Below are 23,738 nucleotides of genomic sequence, written 5' to 3'. Positions count from 1 at the left end.
GCTTGCAGCAGGGCTCAGTCAGTTCATGCTGCTGTGCATGTTTCAGGGCATCTGCTGGCCTCTGGTGCTCCAGAGTGCCTGGCTCTGCAGATGAGCCATGGCATGGCGACCAGCCCTGGTAGAGGTGTCACAGAGAGCCCTATGCCAAGTGTGGCAGAAAGCCATTCTTGGTAATGCTGACGAAGCATAATCTATCCACATCATTTTCTGTTAATGTGTAATTTGAAAGTATTTGTATTTCACAATGAAATGGGAAACTGCAGAGTCATGCTTTACTTGCTTGAGATGCAACCGCTTTCCCATCTAGGCTTATGGCAGTGCTTACTGTGAGTAAAAGATCAAAATATACTGCTGGAAATAGTGTTTCTGGCATTCTTGGTCAGACACGACATACAAACCAGTCTCTAGGATAATGTGGAAGACTGAAGCTTTCCCTGAACAGCCACATGCACTGAAGTGTGTCTAGCAGCATTTCACAAACCCAAACTCCCTCTTTGTTAGCTTGGCTGGAAACAGAGGATCTTCCTATTTCTCTCTTTCTTGCCCTGCCTGCCAGCACCACCTTTTTGTTTTACCATGTGGCCCTCCTTCCACACGGTGGACAAACCCATTGCCATCAATCTGGTTGTACATACATATATCTGCCTTTTTTGCATCTTGTTTTTCCTTCCCTCTAACTCCTTGTAACTCCCCTACCTCCAATACCTTTTGTTTATTGTTCAAGTTTTCTCTTTTAACTTCCAAATCGAAGTGAGACTTCTTATTTGGGTGTTTTACCTCTCCTTCTCTACCTCTAATTCCTTTCTTTTCAAAAGCAGGGAGAGGAGAAGGCATCCTATAATTGTATTGGCTTTGACAGCTGTGTAGATTTTGAGTCTCTGAGAAATTCAAACTAGAACTGAGACACCATAAAATAAAGTCAAGCCTAAATTCTTGAGGAATCCCCCCACCATGCACTTGGGCTCCAGCTGATACTCAAATGAATGCTGTCCTTAACTGAGGCAGTTAAAAGCTTAGATCCACTTAGTGCCTTGCACCTTCTGCTAAGGGAGAGGAGAAGGAGGAAGCCTTCAGAGCATGATTTATCCCAACGCATACATTTCTTACCCTGTCAGAGGTATCCATCAAGATTACAGGCTAGTTGTCTTCAAGTTACTAGCAATTACTAGCCTAAACAGAAGTAATAAAATGCAATACTGTCTGTCTCCTGTCTTCATAGGACTCCACTGAGGTTGTAAAGGATTTTGGAAGTGTCTTTGTATTTTCTGAAGGCATCTGATCTCTGAAGAACCTTTAGGTTCAGATCAATCATCCAGGAGTTAGAACTACAGGAAATGTCAAAGATATACCTAAAACCCAAGGAGTGAATCTTTACCCCAGCTGCTGTGTTGCTCACCAGGTTGTCTCCATTTAGCCTCTTCCTTCAAAACAGTAAGGTATAAATAGAGTTGGGGTTTTTGTGGTTGGCTCCACATCCTTGGTGAAATCTCTGTGAAACATACCAGAATTAGGTCACTTTGGGTTGGAGCAATGTACAAAATGATGCACCTAAAGTGTGCTTGCAAGGGAAGTAGGTGCAAATGCAAATTGCAGCAAGGATAGGGACTGTAGAGAAGGGAGCTTCATCTGTGGCTAGTGAGACCTGTCAGGTCCAGCCTGGACAGTTCTTCCTGGATGCAACTCTCTCCCCATGGAGGTAGTCATTATGTAAGAACAGAAAGGAGCAAGCTATTCACAGGCAGGCAATACCAGGGCTTGTAGAGCACTTCACATCTGAAAGCCAGCTTGTTATCTTCTTTTCTCTGCTCTGTCAGCACAGAAAAGGCCCTAATATTTACAGAAATTCAAGAGCCTCTTCGATCACCAGCAGTGATTTCCTCCTCTCTGAACCCAGGGTTGAGAGTTCATTTCCTGTGAAAGTATTCCCCTAAGCTGCCCACATTTTATTCTATACAAAGTGGCAGCTGAGACTGATGTCTTGCCCTTTGAAGTTCTACAAAGACGATGTAAAACCCAAGATTGTGCCATGGCACAGGCACTGGAAGATGCCTTCTACCTGACTGAATTGATAGCAGCTTGCTCAGAGCTATTGGTCTGTGTCCACTGTCCCCACTCAGATGACTCTCAGCCATGGTTAGTCCATGCTGGGGTCCAGACTGTGGTTACACAGATTTGGGAGGTAAGAGAATTGGCTAGTATGTGTATGGCCTCTGAGCCAGGGAATGGAAGCTGTTGCTCCTTGTTTCACTAGGATAAAGATGTAGCTGGCCATTGGTGTCCAGAACTGGGGCAAGGAAGCAGCTGAGTCTCCCAAAGTCACAGATGAATTCACAGAAAGCATGAGTAAATACTGAATCCCAGTGATTGTCTGAGGATGTGGCTCTGCCCTCCCCCATCCTTTGAAGAGGTTCAGCAGGAAAATGGATGCACAGACTCCAGTGCACTGGGAACAGTAAACTATCACTCACATTAAAAAGGTAAAGGAAGAGAAGTAATGAAGTACTGCAAGAGCTGGTTCTTAGGCAAGAGCTGGGAAGTTTGAGACACCAAAGAGTTTTGGCAGCAACAGCTGAAACTAATACTAAATTGGGAGTTTCACCCAGAATACTGTACAAATGGTGCAATACAAGTGCTTACTGACCAAATTTGCTCAAAACAAGTCTGCTTTGAATAGATACACTCAGTGAGTCTTCTTCTCTGTTTCCATAGCTCTTGTTCTTAAGCCTAAATATCGTCTCCAAGTTACACTGACAACTGCACTGGTCTTTCCAAGGGAGTGTATTCCATCCCTGACTCTGCAACTTTGCCTCCACACCTCTTTGTTACCTTGTTTTGCCAAGCACTTGACAGAAATAAAGACAAACCTGCTGTCACATTGTCAGAGGAATCACAATGCTTTATTTTGCTGTTAGGTGGGGTTTTTTAAGCATTGCTTTTAACTACAACGATACTGATTCCTACTTCCTTTGGTGGTCAGATGGGGTTGGGGTTTTGTTTCTTGTTGGTTGTTGTTTTGGGGTTTTTCTTCTTAGTATTTTGACTCTCATTGAAGTTAGGAAGGCCTTCAGTTAAAAATCTTCAACACTTTTTCCACGTAGCAGGCATCTGGTGGGGGTTTCCTTGGGCTGCCAGGCTGCAGGAACTTCTTAATTGTAGGCATATTGATCATTTTTGTTTTAAAAGCCTGACAAATAGAAACACAGCAAAAGAGGAATTTCAGCTCCCTCAATAGCAAACAGTGCCCCTCACACAAAGCAGCTACTTCCTATTGCTTCTAAAAGTACCTTTATATTTATTCAGACCTTGTGGCATCTACGCAGTAGTCTTATGTCCAAGAAAAGGACTCAGCTGCTTAAAAATCAAATAAAAATCTGATTTTACCAGTGAAAGCAGTACTGGAACAGACAATATCTAAATCTCTGCTGCCTGAAAGAAACTGAAGGCAAAAATTCTATTTCCAAGAGCCACTAAGGGATTTGAAGGTATAAACGACCTTTTTCTTTGCTGGTTCTAATGATGCAAGCCATGATATAGATTTAAAGCACTTTCATTACACTGTGTAACTATCTGAGCTCTGTTTGCATCTAGCATGGCCACTGTTGTCCCACTGCCCCAGCACTTCTAGGGTTGTGTGGGTGAAGGGGAAACAGCTTGAGGCATCCTCAGTTCAACTTGCTTGTCCAGTGTAAGGTTCTCATACTGTATTGTAGCCCAGAGTTGTCAAAATGAGGCTGGCAGATAACACAGCCCCTCGGGGAGACCAGTCCCCTTCTGAAGCATTGGCTGGAGGTCAGGACTAGGATTAGGGAATAGTTGGGCACCTCAGGTGGGAAGAGGTGCCTCTGTTAAGGCAACCAAGTCAAGCATCCAGAGACTCATCACTGTACATGCAGCCAGAGAGGACTCACTGATGCAGACTGCAAGCAGCTGGAAGCCTGATGGCTAGCTGGGCAATCTTAGATATACAAAACCCTCTTCTAACAAGAAGGCTAAGGGAGGGGAGCTTTACAAAGCAATGGATAGCTGACAGATACACAAACATTATTTCCTCTTTCTTACAGCCACCCAAAACCTCATTTCTTCATCAGTTCCCAACAGAAAACTTACCTGTGGCAGTTTGATGTTTAACTGCTTTTTTTGCTAGCAGGAATGAAGCTAAAGCCTTTGAGTGCACCCTTTAAATTAACAGTTTGTGAGCTCTAAGAAACATGACCTGAAGCCTTGGGCACTCAGCCCAAGTGCTCATTACCAACGCTGCTTTATGACTGCATTACAGGCACATGGGAGGGCCACTGAACACTAACTGCATTTTCCCCAGTTACAGGCTGCTTGGGTGCACTGTGTGTTAACTCTTGATGACTCCTGCAGGTCGTGCCCCAGGCTTATTATTTCTCATCAAGTCTCACAGCAGAAGTGCCTATTTCTGTTTGGTTTCAGACTTTGTACATGCTACAGAGGCAGATTATGTATCCTTGACTGTATTAAGTTTTCAATCACCAACTTCAGTAGAAGGCAGGAGTGAAGTTTTAGGATCCCAAGAATGAAATAGCAGCCCCTATAGAAAATGGCACACTGTACCTTACTCTATCACAGACTTGAATGTTTGGCATGAGATAGCAGCTACTAGCAGGAAACAGGAACATTGAAACAGGGCAGCTTAGATGAGTGATTCCCTTGGGATGACAGTCATTTTCTTCTGAAGAGACATACACCACTCAAAGAGGGATAGGCAGACCTGGGGGGGGGGTTATCAAGAGCACAGTGTCTTACCATAAACCAGCTAAATCAATTCACTCATGCATGATGTTAAGCAAATGCATGACAGTGCTAGTCCCTGGAAGAGCTCATGCTCCTGATTCGAATAGCATGGAGAAGTGATCGCTTCAAGATTGCCCTCTAGCTTCTCAATACTGGCACACTCCAAGTACCAAATTACCTGCAACTTAGGAAACCCAGACAGCACAGCAGGTACTTTCTCCTCCACTGCTAAAATGGCTTCAATTAGCTGAACATCTGCCAAGCTGAATTTGTTGCCCACCAGAAAGTCTTGGCCATGTTGTTTCAGGACCTGCAGAATACAAGCAAACGAGGGCCACGGGTGAGAATGGGATATATAATGTCTGGCACCTAAGCCTCTGTGCTAGTTTGAAGCAGGCTAGAATGTTTTGGTGAGAAAAAGTAGATAACTGGCTGTGAAAAGGAAAACAGTTGTGATGTCAACTTCCCTCACAGTCTCGCTGAGATGTATGGGAACAAGAAGGGAAAACATTAGATAACACTTTCGCCATTTTTACCTCACTCTGCTTCTGGCTTCGGACTGAGCTACATCTCCCTAACCTCACTGCCACTAACCTTGCTTCTTAACCTCTTGGCTGAACCTCCATTCTTCCTTAGGACTGGGGTAAGGTTGAGAGGGGCAGGAGGAAGGTGCAGGGGTGGTTGTGAGCCCCTCCTGGGGACTCAGGTTTCTGGGAGGGCTGTTGTGCTTCTGTATTACTTTTACCTTGTCTATTTCTGTCTATAACTGTATATACTGTAAATATCTGCTTGTCTATTGTGCTAGCTGTAAATAAATAGCTTCATTTGTATTCCCAGAGCCCATCTGAGTCTAGTCTGAGTACCTTTTAAAGTGTGTGTGGGGGTGGGTAACACCTAAACCACCACAGCCTCACAGCACCACTGTAGAGCTGAGCAGCTATAGCATATGAAATTTTAGCTCTAAGCCTAAATCTCTTCATTACAGTAGGGAAAATAATTTTAATTGTTGTGGGTTTTTTTGATATGAACTCCTGTAGTACACAGACCATAAACTTTGGCCACACAGTAATGATGAGTGAGGATAGGCACCGAGAACAGGGACTAATCCACACACTTCAGCAGACTAGAAACAGTCACAGAATTAGAGATATTGAAGAAACTAGGAGTAACTTGGGGCATTTACAAAGCTGACATTTCGATAGTTCATTTAAAGTTATGCTCAGTGTGGCTACCAGAATGCAAACTTAGAAATGCAGAATTGCAGTTGCTAACCAAAGGAAAGCCCTGATTTTGGGAATAAGTTATTATAATCATAAGAACCTTTGGGAATGAGTTATCATAAGGACTTTGGTGAATAAGTTACTATAATCATAAGGACCTTTGGGAATAAGTTATAATCATAAGAACCTTTGGGAATGAGTTATCATAAGGACTTTGGTGAATAAGTTATTATAATCATAAGAACCTTTGGGAATGAGTTATCATAAGGACTTTGGTGAATAAGTTATTATAATCATAAGGACCTTTAGGAATAAGTTATAATCATAAGAACCTTTGGGAATGAGTTATCATAAGGACTTTGGTGAATAAGTTATTATAATCATAAGGACCTTTGGGAATAAGTTATAATCATAAGGACTTTTGTGAATAAGTAATTACAATCACAAGAACTTTTAGTATCTTCAGCCTTTATTATTGTTATCTAACAAAAACTAGATGAATGTTACAAAAGTGAGAGATGTTGCCAGGTGCCTGAGTCATTTGGGTTTGGTTTGTTGTTTCTATAAGAGAGGTGTGCAGAAATCTGACTGTTGTTTTCCTAAAGCATTCCTAATCTCTCTACCTGATTTATTCACAGGGATTTTGTTGTTGTTGTTGATATGGTCCTCTAATAAAAGTGCTACAACCAAAACTAAGTATAGCAGAGAGACGTGCTCTAAACAAATAGAAGTGTGCAGCTACCCTCTTGGGGGAACAAAAAAAAGCCCAGATCAGACATGCTTAGTGCAAAGCTGTGCTGCACAGCCAAGAACATGTTGTTTTGTTTGCTTTGGAGAGGTCCAGATACCACAGCCCTGACAACACAAAGCAGCCATCAGAAAACAGGCTGCTGTGTTTCCCCTTCTTTGAGAGTAGCAAGAAAGCTGAGGATTTGCAACCATCTTTGCACCACAGGAATTCTCATTTTGGGAGAGCTTTTGGGTAACTGTAAATAGAATTTTCATAGACACATTCTCACTGTCACTTACCTTTTCAAAGACTGGGAAGTACCTGTTAGTTGCCCTCTCCTTAATTGAGTCAATATTTTTCTCCTTTGCCTCAGGTGGAGAGAAAGGAAACATCAAAATCATTTGCATCAGGTCTGCTATTCCTTCCGCATACATGTCAATCCTATGGGAGATGGAAAACAGCTGAAATAGCTTTTCAAAGTGACTAAAGCAGCTTTTAGAAGTGTTATGTCACTACCATTGTGCCAATTTTCACAGCCAAAACGAAACATAAATTAGAGCTACAGTTTTTAAAAGGATTAAAAGCCTATTTCTGATCCTCAACACTTCAGCAGCAGTGGTTAAAAACCAAGCAAAGACTAACACAGTAAAAAAAAACCCAACATCAGGTACTTTCTCATGCCTTTGTACTGGATTGACAGGACTGAATGTTGTTCATAATGCAGCTATCAGATAACAGATTGCTCATCAAGTGAAAAGAGGTGTTACAGTACAGGGCTCTCTCCTTCAGGTCCTTCCCATACAGGCTGTATTTCCCTGCTATGTAGCTGAGGATGGCTTTGGTCTGCACCATCTTCATCCCATCAATCTCAACCAGGGGTAGTTGCTGGAACATCAGATCTCCATCTGGGATGCAAAGTTAAGAGAAAGCCTGTTAGTTCCTCCTAGACTGCTAGCTTTACAGGAAAGCAAGAGACTGAGCACATTTCTTTTGCAGTGCAGGAAGTCTCTGGTGTCTTTTAGCTGTAAAATTCCATGCAGTGAGCTGACATTGTAGGAAAGAACAAATATTGACTGGGCTGCAGTACAGTTTTTTAGCTAGGTCATTGCACTGCAGCAGGGCTCCTTGTTTTACAGCCTTGCCAGAGATTCACTTAGCTGTTAAGAGCTGGCATGACCTAGTCCTTTGCACTTCTGGACCCTGCTTCATGCTGTCAGGAAAAGCTTGAACCAGTACTTTCAACTCATGGGATCAGAAGGGAATGAAGATCTGTGTTCAATGTCAAGTTTAAAAAAATAGAAGGGCAATTATTTTGAATGCAGTTCCCTGTCAGGGACATGTACACAGGCAGGAAGAATGAAAGGGTTTTCTGCTGGATTAATTCACTGTCTTTGGAGATACTCTTCCTCCCCCCCCCCCATTTTACACATTAAGGGCAGCTGAAGAAGAATTGGTCTGGACAGGCCAATGCTATTTAATACTCTTTTCCTCCAAAACAGCTGTCTGTCTGCAGGAGGCCTGTTGGAAACATGCCCTGACTTAGCCTCCATCCTGGCCTCTGTTGGGGCATTGCTTAGAAGATTATCACCTGGCATGAGCCAAAGTCACACCTGGACCATTCAAATAACATGGTGCTATCTAACCTAGGGCAAAACGTGTGTTGATAGGGAAAGAGGGAGAGGTAGCAAGGAGATATTCATGTTCCATCCTGCCCTGCATGACCAGCAGAATTCCAGAGGTCCCCTTATCTGAATGACTAACTTTTCTTCAACTCTACTTTTCTCTTTGTGTTCTCATACGTAATAGCTTTTGATCTTCTTTACAGAGCTTCCCTATCCTTTGCATCACCATTTCATTCTTCTCCCCAAATATTGATGAGCTTGGACACATGATAGAGGATTGCACCACTCTGTCTGGACTAACTAGCCTTGTGAGGCAAATTCAGATTTGGGCTTTCAGTGCCTAAACTATCATATTTAGAGCTATAATTACTATCTTTTCACTACACCATTCTCCCACACTCTCAGATTCACAGTCAGCTGGACATGCAAATTTAACTCTGATCTTCTTAACAGTACTGGTCTCGCTCCCACAGTTGAGATGAAGCCTTTGTGGCTTGCAGCTGCAACTATGTCAGACTTTCTGCAGTGCTCCCCATTGGCTCCTTTGTGTTTTTTTTCAACTGGAGAAATCTTTGTGGCTCACACTTACCCTGCTTGAGACTGTGTTGCATTCTCACAGAGCCTAGCACAACAAAAGAAATCCCATCTTTCCTGAGACCTCTGATGCTGCACAAGCCTTTGATTTAGAGATTTATTGCACTGATGTTGGGAACAAACCTGTATTGAGAGATGCTTGTACATCTATGTACACAGGTGCATCTATGCTAGGCAGCTCAACAGCTCATGCTAGCCTGGCAACATCACTCTGTCTATCTCTTTCTGCCTATGGAGCACAGCGGTCACACCTAAGTGGTATCCTTTGGTCTGGAACAACTCCCAAAGGGTGGCTGGAAATTGCTTTAGGAAATATTTGCCCTAGGCCAAAAGCATGCCAGGAATCATGCTAACAGTTCAACAGCATATATAATTCAATGGTTTTGAATAGGAATGTTTGTCACCATTGTTTGATGTACTACAATAAAGGCAATCACAGCACCTATGGACTTTAGCTGTAAGAGTTATTTGGCACTGGAAAGAACAGGCTACTCTAAACCAGTGCAAACTTCTAGGCACACACCTAGAATACTGAAATTGTAGTTTTAATCCATTAATTTCAAAATCACAAATTCAGCCAAATCAGAGTAATGGTTTGAAGGACTAAGTGGCAGGTGTTGGGATTCTTACCTTTGATTAACTTTTGGTACTCCTCTCTTGTTTCCAAAAAAACTTCTTCAAACTGGGTAAGGAGAGAGAACAGTGTTATGTGGCTGCACCTGAGCAATTTCCTCCCTTAAGTGACTGTATATAACCACACACAGAGCAACCCAACCACGTAAAAGATAATAGGCCAGATCTCCAGCTGCCTTATTTCATATGCATCTTCACAGCTGGGTTGGAGCAGAAGGGCCTGACTGCTTCTGCCTCAGGGCACCAATTCAGGAGTAACCCAAACACAGGTAGAAAGAGCACAGGCATCTATAGGAGGAAGAGATGTTGCAGCCAGTGCCAAGGGAAGCACGAGGTAAATCAACTATTTCTAGCCCCAACCCAGGGCACATAACACCACTCATATTTATACCCATCATAACAACAAATGAAATAAGACTGAGTTAAGGTAACTTTGTACAGCTGGAAAACTCAATTCAATCTACGTTTTGACCCATTATGATTAATTGCTTCAGAGGACTGATATGAGCTGTAAGAAACTCCAAGTTGTTCCACTGAGTTTGCATCCCAGCTATTAACCACCAAACAAGGTAGTTACAAACATATAGTCCCACTGGCCAAATTAATTTAGCCACCCTCTTGCACATGGAGGCTAAACAGCTACAGGTTAAATTGTTCCTTGCTACATGCTAAATTGTTCCTTACCGAAGGCCAAAGGAAATCATCACTTGAGACACTGTGCCAAGCATCAACTGACCTCCACACCAGCTGCTGCCAACAGCCATCGTATACACTCCATTCGCCCTCTTCCATTCAAGTAGACAAGCCTGGGCTTCCCCGACATGCTTCTCAGCTCCTGCTTCTCTGAAAAACACCAAGCTGAAAACAGCCTCTCAAAACTGGCACAAGTGCCATTAATTTGAGGGGAGATAGAGCCTTTTATGCTCACTGTACCTGCTGAAGTTTAATCAACTCCTGCTTTAAACTACAGTATCACAGTATCACCAAGGTTGGAAGAGACCTCATAGATCATCAAGTCCAACCCTTTACCACAGAGCTCAAGGCTAGACCATGGCACCAAGTGCCATGCCCAATCTTGCCTTGAACAGCCCCAGGGACGGCGACTCCACCACCTCCCCGGGCAGCCCATTCCATTCCTACGAAACGAGAGATGAACTAGCAGCACCACTCAGTCTGTGATAGGGAAGGAGAGACATGCAAACTTCTAAAGCCTTACCCAGTGCTGCCAGGGAGGCTTGTTGTAAGCAAACAGATGTGTTTAAACAAATGGTATGAGTCCCAGGCTACAGGGGAACCTTGCTGTGTTAAGACAATTACATAAAGCCACATGCTCAGGGAAGTTATTCACCCTTGCTGCTGTCACTCTCATTGTACAGATGAAAACAAAAACGTTTTACTGGTGCACTGAGGTTTGTCTGCCTTTGTTTGCCATTTGTCTAGCTTCAGCTGCATCCACTTCTTTAATCAAGCAGAGGCAAACTTGTTGATCTTCCCTTTATTCCATGAAGCAGGTTGAGCGTGCTTGCAGATACTATTGAATAGCTACAGCCCACTTAGGTTCTGTTTATGAAAGCCTTGACAAAGCCAGATCTGGAACCTAACTGAAATGGCTTCAGGTGCCTGCCAAAATATCCCCCAGGACTCCAGGGATCTGCTTGCTTAGGAAACTGGCACACCAAAGGCTGTCTGTAGCTTGCTGTAGTAGCACCAATCTCTGCACCATGAGCAAAAGTCTGTGTAGCAGAGACTGGACACCTACACTGAACTACTTCATACATAGAGATAACAATCTGGACTATTTATGCTAGCATTTGAGTACAAGGATTTGCAAATCCAGATCTTAATTTCTGTGATTTGATGCCCTAATTAAAAAAGACAGAAATTACCCAAAGCCAGCAACCAAGCCACCCGCCCCAAAACACCAAAAAAGCAAACCTAAAAGTAATGGGACTAGCATCCCCCTTCACAAAGTGGGAGGGAAAGCAGCTTAGAAATTAGTATCCTCTGCATCTCCAAATGATTGAGAAACAAGAGTAAACTCCCTCATTCAAACCCAAACCCAAACCACATTGCATTCTAGAGAGAGCTCCAGTTTTCTCAGTGCTAAAAGCCAAAGCTAACATTACACTTGTCACCTCTTACACCCACATGACATTCCCCACTCGAGTCAGGCTCAGACTGCTCTAGTGATGTGTTTTCACAGTATCACAGTATCATCAGGGCTGGAAGAGACCTCACAGATCATCAAGTCCAACCCTTTACCACAGAGCTCAAGGCTAGACCATGGCACCAAGTGCCACGTCCAGTCCTGCCTTGAACAGCTCCAGGGACGGCGACTCCACCACCTCCCCAGGCAGCCCATTCCAGTGTCCAATGACTCTCTCAGTGAAGAACTTTCTCCTCACCTCAAGCCTAAATCTCCCCTGGTGCAGCCTGAGGCTGTGTCCTCTTGTTCTGGTGCTGGCCACCTGAGAGAAGAGAGCAACCTCCTTCTGGCTACAACCTCCCCTCAGGTAGTTGTAGACAGCAATAAGGTCACCCCTGAGCCTCCTCTTCTCCAGGCTAACCAATCCCAGCTCCCTCAGCCTCTCCTCATAGGGCTGTGCTCAAGGCCTCTCCCCAGCCTCGTCGCCCTTCTCTGGACACGCTCAAGCATCTCAATGTCCCTCCTAAACTGGGGGGCCCAGAACTGAACACAGCACTCAAGGTGTGGTCTAAGCAGTGCAGAGTCCAGGGGCAGAATGACCTCCCTGCTCCTGCTGACCACACCATTTCCTTCCAGCCACAGTGCTTTGTGGGTGCACTCGCAGTGTATTTGGAACAGCTTGGCAAAATTTGACTGTAAGGAACCATCCCACTGACCAGTCCGAGTAATAGCAGTTCACATCCCCACCATAACTGGGGGTATTTAGACAACGTACACCAAACACACAAAGGAAACAGCGATCACCTCCAGTGCTGAAGTGTGAGTAGTTGTTGCTAATTCCAACACTTTGCCTCCAAAATAGAGGTGTTGCTGCTTTCTGCACCGTATGGCAGCACAGCTTATCTGTGTGGTTCCCAACAGCTTACCGGTGCCTCTCATTATCCTGCTTCTCAGCTGCAACGCACCCCTATCGTTCAACACACATTCGGCCACATGGCTACTGGCTTACTGACAGCGAGACTTTTCCTCTCCCCAGTGAGTGCACAAGCAGGCAAGTTAGTTGCATGAACAAAGGTCTATCAGCTAGCCAAAGGAACGACTGTAAATACATACGCTGATTCTCAACGCGCGTTTGGAGTGTGCCGTGCCGCTGGGCAGTTAGGGAAGCTGCGTGGGTTTGTAGCTTCTAGGGAAAGCAACGGTATCAAATGCTCCACCATTGCTAAACAGTTACAAGTTACACAGTTGCCAGAGGAAGTTGCTGTCATTCAAGTGCCAGTCCATACCAGCAGACGAACAAAAGAAGAGTGGAGAAATAGCCTTCGACAGATGCTTTCATGAAAGCCACAGCACAGCACACCTATGAGGCTCACAAGCAGTCCAATGACCTGACCCAGTGCTGCTCCTCTGTGGAAAGATGCTTGACTGCTCCTGATGAAGTAATTATTGCATGAAAGTATGAGAGACCAAAGGCTTCCAGAGAATTTGGAGAGCAGATATAGTTACAGAAGTGATACCTGATTCCTATAGCAAAAATGATTGATTCTTGCATGGAAGTATGAGAGACCAAATAATTTGGAGTGCAGATATAGTTACAGAAGTGATACCTGATTCTTACAGCAAAAATGATTGATTCTTGCATGGAAGTATGAGAGACCAAATAATTTGGAGTGCAGATATAGTTACAGAAGTAATACCTGATTCTTACAGCAAAAATGATTGATTCTTGCATGGAAGTATGAGAGACCAAAGGCTCCCAGAGAATCTGGAGTGCAGATATAATTACAGAAGCAATACCTGATTCTTACAGCAAAAATGATTGATTCTTGCATTGAAGTATGAGAGACCAAAGGCTCCCAGAGAATCTGGAGTGCAGATATAATTACAGAAGCAATACCTGATTCCTATAGCAAAAATGATTGATTCTTGCATAGAAGTATGAGAGACCAAATAATTTGGAGTGCAGATATAGTTACAGAAGTAATACCTGATTCTTACAGCAAAAATGATTGATTCTTGCATAGAAGTATGAGAGACCAAAGGCTCCCAGAGAATCTGGAGTGCAGATATAATTACAGAAGCAATACCTGATTCCTATAGCAAAAATGCATCATCAACCAAGGGACACTGCTGAAGAATTGGTTCACTCCGGGAACTTATACAACAGCCAAACAAGCAACTGCATATTGCATGCACTACCTTTAGTTTTAACTAATATTTAGCAAAGAGTTCACATAAAATTTGCTTGTATACACGTGTTTTTACTACTTTTGTCTAAACTCTCTGTTTCTGTCCTGTTTCCTAGTGAGCCTTATACATGCCTGTCTTGAATGCCTCAGAGGATGCTTCTCAGCAACATAAGAATCATTCAAGAAAGGATGGTCTTTCGGAAACAGCATCCAGTTTGAAATGCCCTTTGGCCCTGGAACAGAGCCTAGCATACCAAACAGGCCAGCAATTGTCAGCATTCCTACCCAAATCCAGGAGAAACCACCACAGTGCTAGAGGCTTCCACTGGGGTCTCCCACACGCCTTGACATTCCCACACTTCGTCCCCTCCGTGATTTTACAGCTGCCTCACTGAGCTCTGATTTGTACCACAGGATTAATTTCCTGGCTTGAACAAATCTCCACCTTTCTCTTCCCTTCGCTTTCCTTCAGCCCTCAGCTGGTGCAGAACTGTTGAGCCCTGCTCAGTCTAGCCGGCACATGAACTAAAGAGAGCAGAGAATTTACATTACCCCAGGAGATGCCGGAATGAACTTGGAAGCAGCTTCGCTATAAACAGGCACTCAGACGCTTTAAGGCAAAGGAATTTACTGTCTGAGCTTAGTTCAAGCTCCACCCAGCACAGGCTGCTCCCTCCAGAGCAGTGAGGGGAGTTTCCAACCATACCCAATTAGAGGGAAAGTCCCCCACTGCTCCTAAGCTGGCACCACCCAGCTTAAAGACATATGCCTCTGAAAAACTGCCATCCAAGCCAGGAGCTGCCTTTCTTCCACAGCTTGTGAATTTGACTATAGCATCTGAGTAGCCTCATAGTTTGTTGCCTATCCATACTGCTCTCTTGGACTTATTGAGGTGCTTTACCCAAACACAAAGGTGAGACACTTCATAACACCGAGAGAATTTAAGTTTCTCTGGGTCATATTTAGGATAAGAGTAACCATTTAAAGGCTAACCACTGAAGTTTGCAGGCTTATTTCTCTGGTTACCAGTAACCCACTTTCAGTGTTGTACAACACAGAAAAGATGCCCAAAGTCTGGGATAACAATGTTCAGTTCCTTTGAACCACAACTTGCCAGAATCAAACCTACTCATCTATAAGAAGAAAGCTGAGCAGTTTGTGTCACAACTCACCCCATGCCTTACGGCAGCAGCATTCATTTGGTGAAGTGAGTGTTGGTGGTTTATATTCAGCCAGAGATGTAATGAACAAAGATCTATCTATGGTTTTCCTGCTCTGTTGCCTTGAAAAGTGACTGCTTCAGCTATGCTGTCTATGTCTCAGGTGAAAATACCAAAACTAAAAGTGCCTATGGACAGACAGAAGGGTGGCATAGCATACAGGAATGGGATTTGCATGCCAAGGATTGGGTTTTCGCCTCTAGGACTGACTCACCCCAAGATAAGGAACCTCATTACAAGAGCTGTAGATAACTCTCCTGAGGAGATTCTCCCAAGCTGCTACTTTCTTTTTTTTTTTTTCCTTAGGGGAAAAAAAGACCTCCAGGTCCTCCTGGAGTTTTGTTATAGTTTCTCTGCCTGACAGTTGCTAGCAGGCTCTTCTAGAGGCTCACAGGATATTAGGGGCTGGAAGGGACCCAAGGAGATCATTGAGTCCAACCCCACTGCCGGAGCAGGACAATCCTATCTAACACAGATCACAGAGGAACACATCCAGACAGGCCTTGAAAGGCTCCAGAGAAAGAGACCCCCACAGCCCCACCGGGAAGCCTGTTCCAGTGCTCTGTGACCCTTGCAGTAAAGAAGTTCCCCCTTGATGCACTTCCACTAGAGGCTTCTTGCAAATGTGAGATATATGTGCTGCAGAGGTTGATGGTGTCAGCACAAAGCAGCCATATGGTGCTGCTTTACACTTTGCCTGATTCTAACTTGCTCTCTCAGGTTCAGCATTTCATGAGTAAAATGCAGCATTAAATAAACGGTTCTGTATTTTTTTCCCGTGTCAGACCTGGTTATCACCTCTCAGAAAATTCCAGAGTATGGGTTGGAAGTTCAGCATGGACCCAGAACTGTTCCCAGCAGGCAGCATGGGCACAGCACCCCACTCTGGTGTAAATAAATTCTCCATCATGCTAGCTGGCAGCAGTGCCAGCCAGTGGGCACAGATGCCTAAACCACTTATGTAGGTGTGACTACAGCACAAGTGTGGCACACACAGGGAAGGATAGCCAAGAAAGGAGCATTCCTTCATCTCTGCCACGATGGCAGAATTGAATCAAGAGCAATCTGTTCCCAGCTTTCAAGTCTTTGATATCAGCAAGTACCTGAGTGCAAGAGTTGGTCCAGGAATAGTGACCACGGTAGAACATACAAGTAACTATTGTGTCCTTGTCCTCTCTGATGTCTCAAATGCTGATTGATGGCAAAGAAGGGAAGGAAGAGGAATCTGATTTGAGGCTCAGGGATGGGTGGTCAAGCAAAGTATTCTAATGCTTTTTGGATTTGCTGAACATAATTGTTTCCCTCCCACACACTCCTATTTAGCAGAAGGACTTCCTTCTTCTCTGGTTATTTTGCTCCCAGCACAGCCCTTCATAATGTAAGTAGAAAGCTCATTTAACATCCAAAGAAAGCAAGTTTCTTCTTTGAATAATTTGTTAAGCCACACCTGTGGTTATTCAGGCAGCTGGCATGAAGCCCAGGTACCATTTAAGTAATCCTGGGTTGGGCATTAGCAGGTTTTACGTAGTGCATTTACCATGTTCTGGCATGTCAAGTTCCCAAGGTGCTTTTCTGGAGACACTTCACTGGGAGGTAGGTTAGATAAGACTAAAGTCTTCTCAGAACATCTGCCTGCAATCCTCAGCTAGCTTGGAGGATCATGCTTGAGCCCAGCTTCCAGCAGCATTCTCTCAGAAGCAGGGACATGGCATCACAGAACCACAGAATATGAGGGGCTGGAAGAGACCTCCAAAGAACATCCAGTCCAAACCCCTGCCAGAGCAGGATCACCTATACCAGATCACACAGGAACGTATCCAGGAGGGTTGTGGACATCTCCAGACAGGGAAGCTCCACAGCCCCCCTGGGCAGCCTGTCCTAGTGTATATAGTTAGAGAATGAAACAGGGTGAGATGAATATTCTCTCCATGCTGCTTATCAAGCTCCTGAGCTGAAGCACACCACCATGTTAACAACTTAGAATCCACATCAATAGTTAGAACAAGTCATGCTTCACTCAAGCCTAGACTTGCTTCAAACCCTCAGCAGCTGCTCTTGCTCTGTCTTGGAAGCTCTGCTGACTGCCTGAAGACAGGGTGGGCTGAGTTTGTATTCACCCTCACATGTAGTTCTGTAAGCTGTTCGGCACTTGTCATCAATGACATGGCAGGATCAAGTGCACCTTCAGCAAGTTTGCAGGTGACCCCAACTGTGTGGTGCAACTGATATGCTAGAGGGACAGGATGTCCTCCAGAAAGGCCTGGACAAGCTCAAAAAGTGGATATGTGAACCTCATGAGGCTAAACAAGGCCAAGTGCAAAGTCCTATACCTGGGTTAGGGGGCAATCTTTGCTATCAGTGCAGGCTAAGGGATGATGTGACTGAGAATGGACCTGTGGAGAATGACTTGAAGAAACTGGTGGACAGGAGCTAACAACCACCCAACCTCATCTAGTTAAAGATGTCCTTGCTCAGTGTGAGAGAGTTGGACCAGATGACTTTCAAGCTTCCCTTCCAACCTAAAGCATTTTGTGATTCACAGTATCAGAGTATCACCAAGGTTAGAAGAGACCTCACAGATCATCAAGTCCAACCCTTTACCACAGAGCTCAAGGCCAGACCATGGCACCAAGTGCCACGTCCAATCCTGCCTTGAACAGCTCCAGCGACAGCGACTCCACCACCTCCCCGGGCAGCCCATTCCAGTGTCCAATGACTCTCTCAGTGAAGAACTTTCTCCTCATCTCCAGCCTAAATTTCCCCTGGCACAGCCTGAGGCTGTGTCCTCTTGTTCTGGTGCTGGCCACCTGAGAGAAGAGAGCAACCTCGTCCTGGCTACAACCTCCCCTCAGGTAGTTGTAGATTCCTTTCTGTCTTCAGAAGACCATTACTTTTATGGTGTGCTCGCCCTGGGCAGTCATACGACAACTGAGTTCTTCCATGCAAATGATAAATGGTAGTGGTGCAGACAGATTAAACTGCTAAGCATAGTCACTGTGGATTAACATCCTTGCTGTAAAAAAAAGAATCACTGAAGCTGCGGTCAGGACTGTGTACATCAGCTTTTATGCCAAAATCAAATTACAGTGGAGATAAACACACTACACACATCCACTAAGTGCCTAATTCTAAATGCATCTAAAAATCACATTCAATATTGAAAGCACAGTTGAAGCAATAACAGGTTCTCAGTTCTTATAACCTGTATCTTCAGGTAAATCAGGACATTCAATGTAAGTTTTAGTACATGTTTATTCAAGTAACCAAAGCCCAGGGAAAGTTTGTGAGACCAGGTGGCACACAGACAATCCAGAAACCTGGAAAGCTCTCCAAGGGGAAACACATTCAGTTTTCAACAGTGTCTGTCCATGTATGGGAAAACAAAAAGATTAATCAATCTCTGCAGCTCTTCTCAGCTCTCGGTTTTATTCCCCTCTCTGGTGTGTTGAAATAAAGTCCCATACGATTATCAAAGTCTTTATTTAGTCTCAGAGAAGACGTGAAGAGAAGTCTGGTCATGCTTTTCTTGAGGTTTCATGTGGACTCACCTTGCAGAAACTTCTCATACTGCTCTCAAGTTTCCAAGAGCTCTTCTTCAAACTGACAAAAGAGAGTAAGAAGAGACCATGAGTGTCTTTTCACATTTCCAGAACAGATAAGGTTGTAAAGCATCATAAAATGAAGAGAATATGCATCTTGGGTCCTTCCACTTCAGTTATGCCTCTAAGGGAGACAATACTACAAAGGCAGAAGGACTGGCAAAATCTCTTGGGCTGTCATACTTGACAAATGCTGCTAAAGGAAATGTTAGCAGAAAAGCAAGCAACAAAAACTGGACTCAGGACAGCTTGTTTGGTAATGAACAGGAAATTTAATGTGGAACAGTCAACAGCACAGACTAGGCTGTCCTTAAAATGCTTTTTGGTATATGGAGGAAAAAAAAAAAACCTCTGCTGTGGGATATTTTGATTCAGGAGCTACACAAGAATGAATTCTTATAAAGGTAAAACAAAGCTTTTAGAAAACAATGCAAAAATGTTATGCCCAGCAGGAAGTTTACTACAGAAGCATGTTTAGGACACTTTAAGGTGATTTATTCACTAGATGAGCAACAAAAAGATACAGGGCTGCCTGCAGGCAGAATGATGCCATGGTCTAGTTGACTGGCTAGGGCTGGGTGCTAGGTTGGACTGGATGAGCTTGGAGGTCTCTTCCAACCAGGTTTATTCTATGATTTGGTATGGCTGAGGAAGGCTAGTCCAGTCAGTGCTACTCACAGAGAGCTTCACTTCAAAGATTAAAGACACCAAAGTCAGAGGGTTACTAGTTTGCATGTGCCCTATGTGCCTATGGTCAGAGTAGACCACGGAGACTAGAAAATGCATCATCAACCAAGGGACACTGCTGAAGAATTGGTTCACTCCGGGAACTCATACAACAGCCAAACAAGCAACTGCATATTGCATGCACTACCTTTAGTCTTAACTAATATTTAGCAAAGACTTCACATAAAATTTGCTTGCATACAAGTGTTTGCATGTGCCATACGTGTCTGTAGTCAGAGTAGACCATGGAGACTAGAAAATGATTGAGCTTACAAGTCCCTAGATACCTAATTACAGACTTCCAAGTACTGCTCCTCAGTCAATCTCTCTCAGAACATCTGTGTATGCTAATAATGAAGAGTTGCTATACTAGGGAAATCCCAGAAGATCCAGCATACTAATACAGTGCCAGTGTTGAACCATAGTAAGAGTGGTCAGGAAAGTCTGAAATTCATAGCCCAAGTTTCTGCTGATGAAAAGCTGGGAAAAGAATATCCCAGGGGAAAAGGTAGTAATTTGCACCTGCCAATAGAGGTGTGTGGAGGTTAATTTAAAAAGAAAGAAAGAAAGAAGGAAAACACAGGAACAAACGATGCAGAGAAGCAGTCACTTGTGTCTTCTATAAGGTCTCTGAAGAAAAACTGGTGGTCTTTCTGAAAAACTGTTTTTTTTTTCCTTGGCTAAGTACAGGCATAACCATATGAAGTGTAACAGACTACCATAAAAAGAGGACAATTGGAGAAGCTGCTAGTTCCTTCTGCCCTCAAAATTAACCACCACATTTATCTCCAAGATATCAAGAGTCGCCGTCCCTGGAGCTGTTCAAGGCAGGATTGGATGTGGCACTTGGTGCCATGGTCTAGCTTTGAGCTCTGTGCTAAAGGGTTGGACTTGATGATCTGTGAGGTCTCTTCCAACCTTGGTGATACTATGATAAGACAGATAGGAAATGAATAAGGAAATTACAATCCATTAAAAAAAAAAATCATAGAATCAAGCAGGTTGGGAGAGACCTCCAAGATCATCCAGTCCAACCTAGCACCCAGCCCTATCCAGTCAACTAGACCATGGCATAAGTGCCTCAGCCAGGCTTTTCTTGAACACCTCCAGGGATGGTGACTCCACCACCTCCCTGGGCAGCCCATTCCAATGCCAATCACTCTCTCTGCCAACAACTTCCTCCTAACATCCAGCCTAGACCTCCCTGGCACAACTTGAGACTGTGTCCCCTTCTTCTGTTGCTGGTTGCTTGGGAGAAGAGGCCAACCCCCACCTGGCTACAACCTCCCTTCAGGTAGTTGTAGACAGCAATGAGGTCAGCCCTGAGCCTCTGCCAGGCTGCACACCCCCAGCTCCCTCAGCCTCTCCTCACAGGGCTGTGCTCCAAGCCTCTCAGCAGCTTCGTCACCCTTCTCTGGACACCTTCCAGTGTCTTTTCGAGGCCTGTTACTTTTCTCTCTGGCTGTGGTGATCCAGGGTAAGTATATGACCTGGAATTGGTAGAAACCTCAAAAGAAGAATCTCTTTGTTCTGTAAATCCCCAATTGAAATCTAAAAACTCAGACTCTGCACCACTTCTGCTTCAACTGGTCACATTTCTTCCTATTCAGTATGCCCTGTTGCCAAGGAAAATGTTCTAACTCATTCAGTTGATCAAATGCACCATGGCTTGCAAAGAGAAAGTTAGTTCTTTAATAGCTTAATAAACAAGGCCATTAATTGTTATTTTTTAAATAGATTAGTGCTTAGGTCTCAGCAGGAGCTACATTCCACTGTGCAACCATAAGCCAAAGGAGCATCATATTTCATCATGCTGGCATTTCATACACTACTCTGCAACAGCAGCTCCTTGCTGCAGCTGAGAGTTGTTTTCCCTCTGTAGGGAGATTTCTTGTCATTGCAATCCACAGACCAAATAATGCTGGAAAAGAGGCTGTTGGCATGCAAACAATAACCTCCAGTTCCCAATGTTGCAAGAGCTCTTTCATAAGAGGGAAAAATGTGAACCTTTGAAAGGCCTTGAGCACACAGAAGGCAAGCAATCCTCTTGTTAGCCAGCAGCATGAAAACAGAACACAAAGTAGAGCACTGCATCTACCACAGCAATTCAAACCAAGCCAGGCTGTTGGGCCCTTCACACCTCCTTAAGGGCCTCCATCTCTTCCTAGGAACTAAAGCACTGCAGAGCTGTAGCTATACTGCTAATAGAAAAAGGAGCCAAAGGCGATTTCTAACTTGAAGTTCTGGAAATTAAAGCAATATAAGGGACACTCAGGGACACTTCTTCTTCAGTGCACCTTCCTAAGATATGCCTTTAGTAGGCTAAATGATGCCACAGGAGGCAACAGTGACTTGCTTATCAAGAGCACATCAACACAGCAAAGGCGAGTGGAAGGTAATGATGGATCTTTGCTTTGTAAAACAAGTTCTGAAGCAAACTGTAGCTAGGATTCTGGTCCTAAGACTGAGCCTGCCATACAATAGTTGAAACTCCAGCTTGTGAACTGAAAAAAGAGCACCCTAGGGATGGGCAAAGATTTTATACCCTTCCCTCTTTTCACCAGAAGGGATGATGGTCAGTTGCAGTAAGGAGCTGCAGTTGCAGCAAGGAGCTGCAGCTGCAGCAAGGTTGTTGGCTGCTCCCCTCAGCCTTAGTATCTCATACACAAAAGAGACTTTGGGAAAAAAAGGATCTAAGTTTACTCTCTTCTTGTGATTTACAAAGGCCATCTGGGCCAGCACGGGGGAAGCATCTGTGCACAAAGGTCATCACCCCCATATATACCAGAAGAACACTGGAGGAAAACGAGCAGCAGTCCACCTGCACTCAGCATGTCTTGCAGGACCCAGTGTTCACCGTCTGCATCCTGCAATCCTTAGCCCACCAGCAGTTGCTCTTTTCTACCCTGCATCATGTAACAACCAACCTGGAGGGGGATCCCCCTGCTCAGTGTCTGACTGCACACAGGCTTCTGGCCATCAACTCCAATCCCTGTCACTTGCAGCAAGCTCTTCACGGACAGAACATGAAGAGCGTTTCACGTTATCAAACCGGGAGCCCCCAGGCTGACAGCTGGCGGTGGGGAAGGGGCCCGCAGGCAGAGAGGCACGGAGCGAGCTGTGAGAAGAGGTAAGAAATGCTAGCCGACACGCCTCTTGTGGGAGCGTTCCTTAGACCCAGGGCGACCAGCCCGTGCCCAGGGAGGCTCTCTCCTGCTCACACCCGAATGCCAGCACTGCTCGCTGCGCCGCCAGAGCCCAGCAAACCAGCGGGCAGCCGGGTGATGATGGGAAAGGAGGAATCACAGAAACTCACGCCAGTCACACGGATGAGAAGAGAACAAACCAAAGCCTCCACACCAAACGGAGCCGAGCACGCACCTACCCCGCAACCAGCTGCAGCCGCACAGCCCCTGCCTGCCTGGCTCAGCGCTGCCACACGGTGGGGATCCGGGCAGCCACAAACCGAAAGCCAACGGAAAGCTGCTCAGAGGCGGTGACACGCGGGGAAGTCACCAATAGGAAGCTGCTACTCTGCATATTGCGCAAAGGCTTCGGGGAGTAAAAAAATATACAGCGACAACAACAGCTGAAGCGCTGAACTAATTTACTCTAAAAGCTGTCACCAGGGGCACTTCATTTCCTAGCTTATGGCACTGAATTTTAGCCTGACAGGCTCACCGTAACCTAGAGGTAATCAAATTCTTGTTCCTTATATAGGTCATCGCACGTCTTCTAGCTCTGGATGTGAGGGCGATCTGGCTGCGACATCTGTCACCCCATTGATCGCCAGGGTTGATTCGGCTGATCTGGCTGGCTAGGCGGGTGTCCCCTTCCTCCCTCACCGCTCCATGTGCGTCCCTCCCGAAGCTGCGCGCTCGGTCGAAGAGGACGACCTTCCCCGATAGAGACGGTACCGTTCATCGGTCAAGGGTATACGGTAGCTGCGCTCCCCTGCTAGAACCTCCAAACAAGCTCAAGGTCCATTTGTAGGAGAACGTAGGGTAGTCAAGCTTCCAAGACTGCAGACACATCCAAGTGAGGCACTGCATGGGGCAGTCTGCCATTGTTTTGTACATGCAGCTACGAATTCCTTTATATTGTTTTTCTTATCTCGATAGATGGCAATACGCAGTTTATCGCTTCTTACATCCAGTAGTGGGTGGACATACTCTCTAGCTCTCCTTTTGCTGTTAGCACACTTATAAAAGCACTTGTTTATTATCTTCAGTGACACTGGCAACACACTTGCCAGCTACAATCAGGCGTCTTTACGCATGTAAAGGCGTTTTTTTCACCTA

The 23,738-nt window shown here is 44.8% G+C and overlaps 1 protein-coding gene and 1 long non-coding RNA gene across 7 annotated transcripts; both read right to left on the bottom strand.

Annotated features, from left to right (window-relative positions):
- Positions 1 to 2,875: 2,875 nt before the first annotated feature.
- Positions 2,876 to 14,550, bottom strand: LOC135176668 (glutathione S-transferase A4-like). 6 transcript variants are annotated; one of them, XM_064145836.1, is made up of 7 exons: positions 14,445 to 14,550; positions 10,242 to 10,400; positions 9,555 to 9,606; positions 7,481 to 7,613; positions 7,008 to 7,149; positions 4,937 to 5,068; positions 2,876 to 3,184 (listed from the first exon to the last, which is right to left on the bottom strand). In XM_064145836.1, exons 2-7 carry the CDS (start codon positions 10,347 to 10,349, stop codon positions 3,065 to 3,067), a joined length of 687 nt encoding a protein of 228 aa, XP_064001906.1. In that variant the 5' UTR covers positions 10,350 to 10,400; positions 14,445 to 14,550; the 3' UTR covers positions 2,876 to 3,064. The 6 variants fall into 6 exon arrangements, with proteins under 6 accessions (XP_064001906.1, XP_064001909.1, XP_064001907.1 ...); XM_064145839.1 differs by having other exon boundaries at positions 10,294 to 10,400; XM_064145837.1 differs by having other exon boundaries at positions 10,242 to 10,395; positions 14,445 to 14,538.
- Positions 14,551 to 18,158: 3,608 nt separating this feature from the next.
- On the bottom strand, positions 18,159 to 22,904 carry LOC135177109 (uncharacterized). Its single transcript, XR_010302909.1, has 2 exons — positions 22,823 to 22,904; positions 18,159 to 18,712 (listed from the first exon to the last, which is right to left on the bottom strand). It is a non-coding gene; the product is annotated as an uncharacterized LOC135177109 (long non-coding RNA).
- Between the last annotated feature and the right edge of the window lie 834 nt (positions 22,905 to 23,738).

This window comes from Pogoniulus pusillus, chromosome 7 (genome assembly GCF_015220805.1).
Source record: "Pogoniulus pusillus isolate bPogPus1 chromosome 7, bPogPus1.pri, whole genome shotgun sequence".
NCBI classification, from domain to species: Eukaryota; Metazoa; Chordata; class Aves; order Piciformes; family Lybiidae; genus Pogoniulus; species Pogoniulus pusillus.
The sequence above is the reverse complement of the archived record's forward strand: the minus strand, read 5'-3'. Positions and strand labels throughout refer to the sequence as shown.

What these genes read in the sequence shown, in the direction of transcription:
- LOC135176668 (XM_064145836.1), bottom strand. Translation starts at nt 10,349, where the DNA reads ATGGAAGAGGGCGAATGGAGTGTATACGATGGCTGTTGGCAGCAGCTG. An exon ending in GTACCAAAAGTTAATCAAAG is followed by an intron (nt 7,614 to 9,554) that starts GTAAGAATCCCA and finishes TTTGCATCCCAG; the next exon opens with ATGGAGATCTGATGTTCCAG. An exon ending in CTGGGTTTCCTAAGTTGCAG is followed by an intron (nt 3,185 to 4,936) that starts GTAATTTGGTAC and finishes TCTATTTGTCAG; the next exon opens with GCTTTTAAAACAAAAATGAT.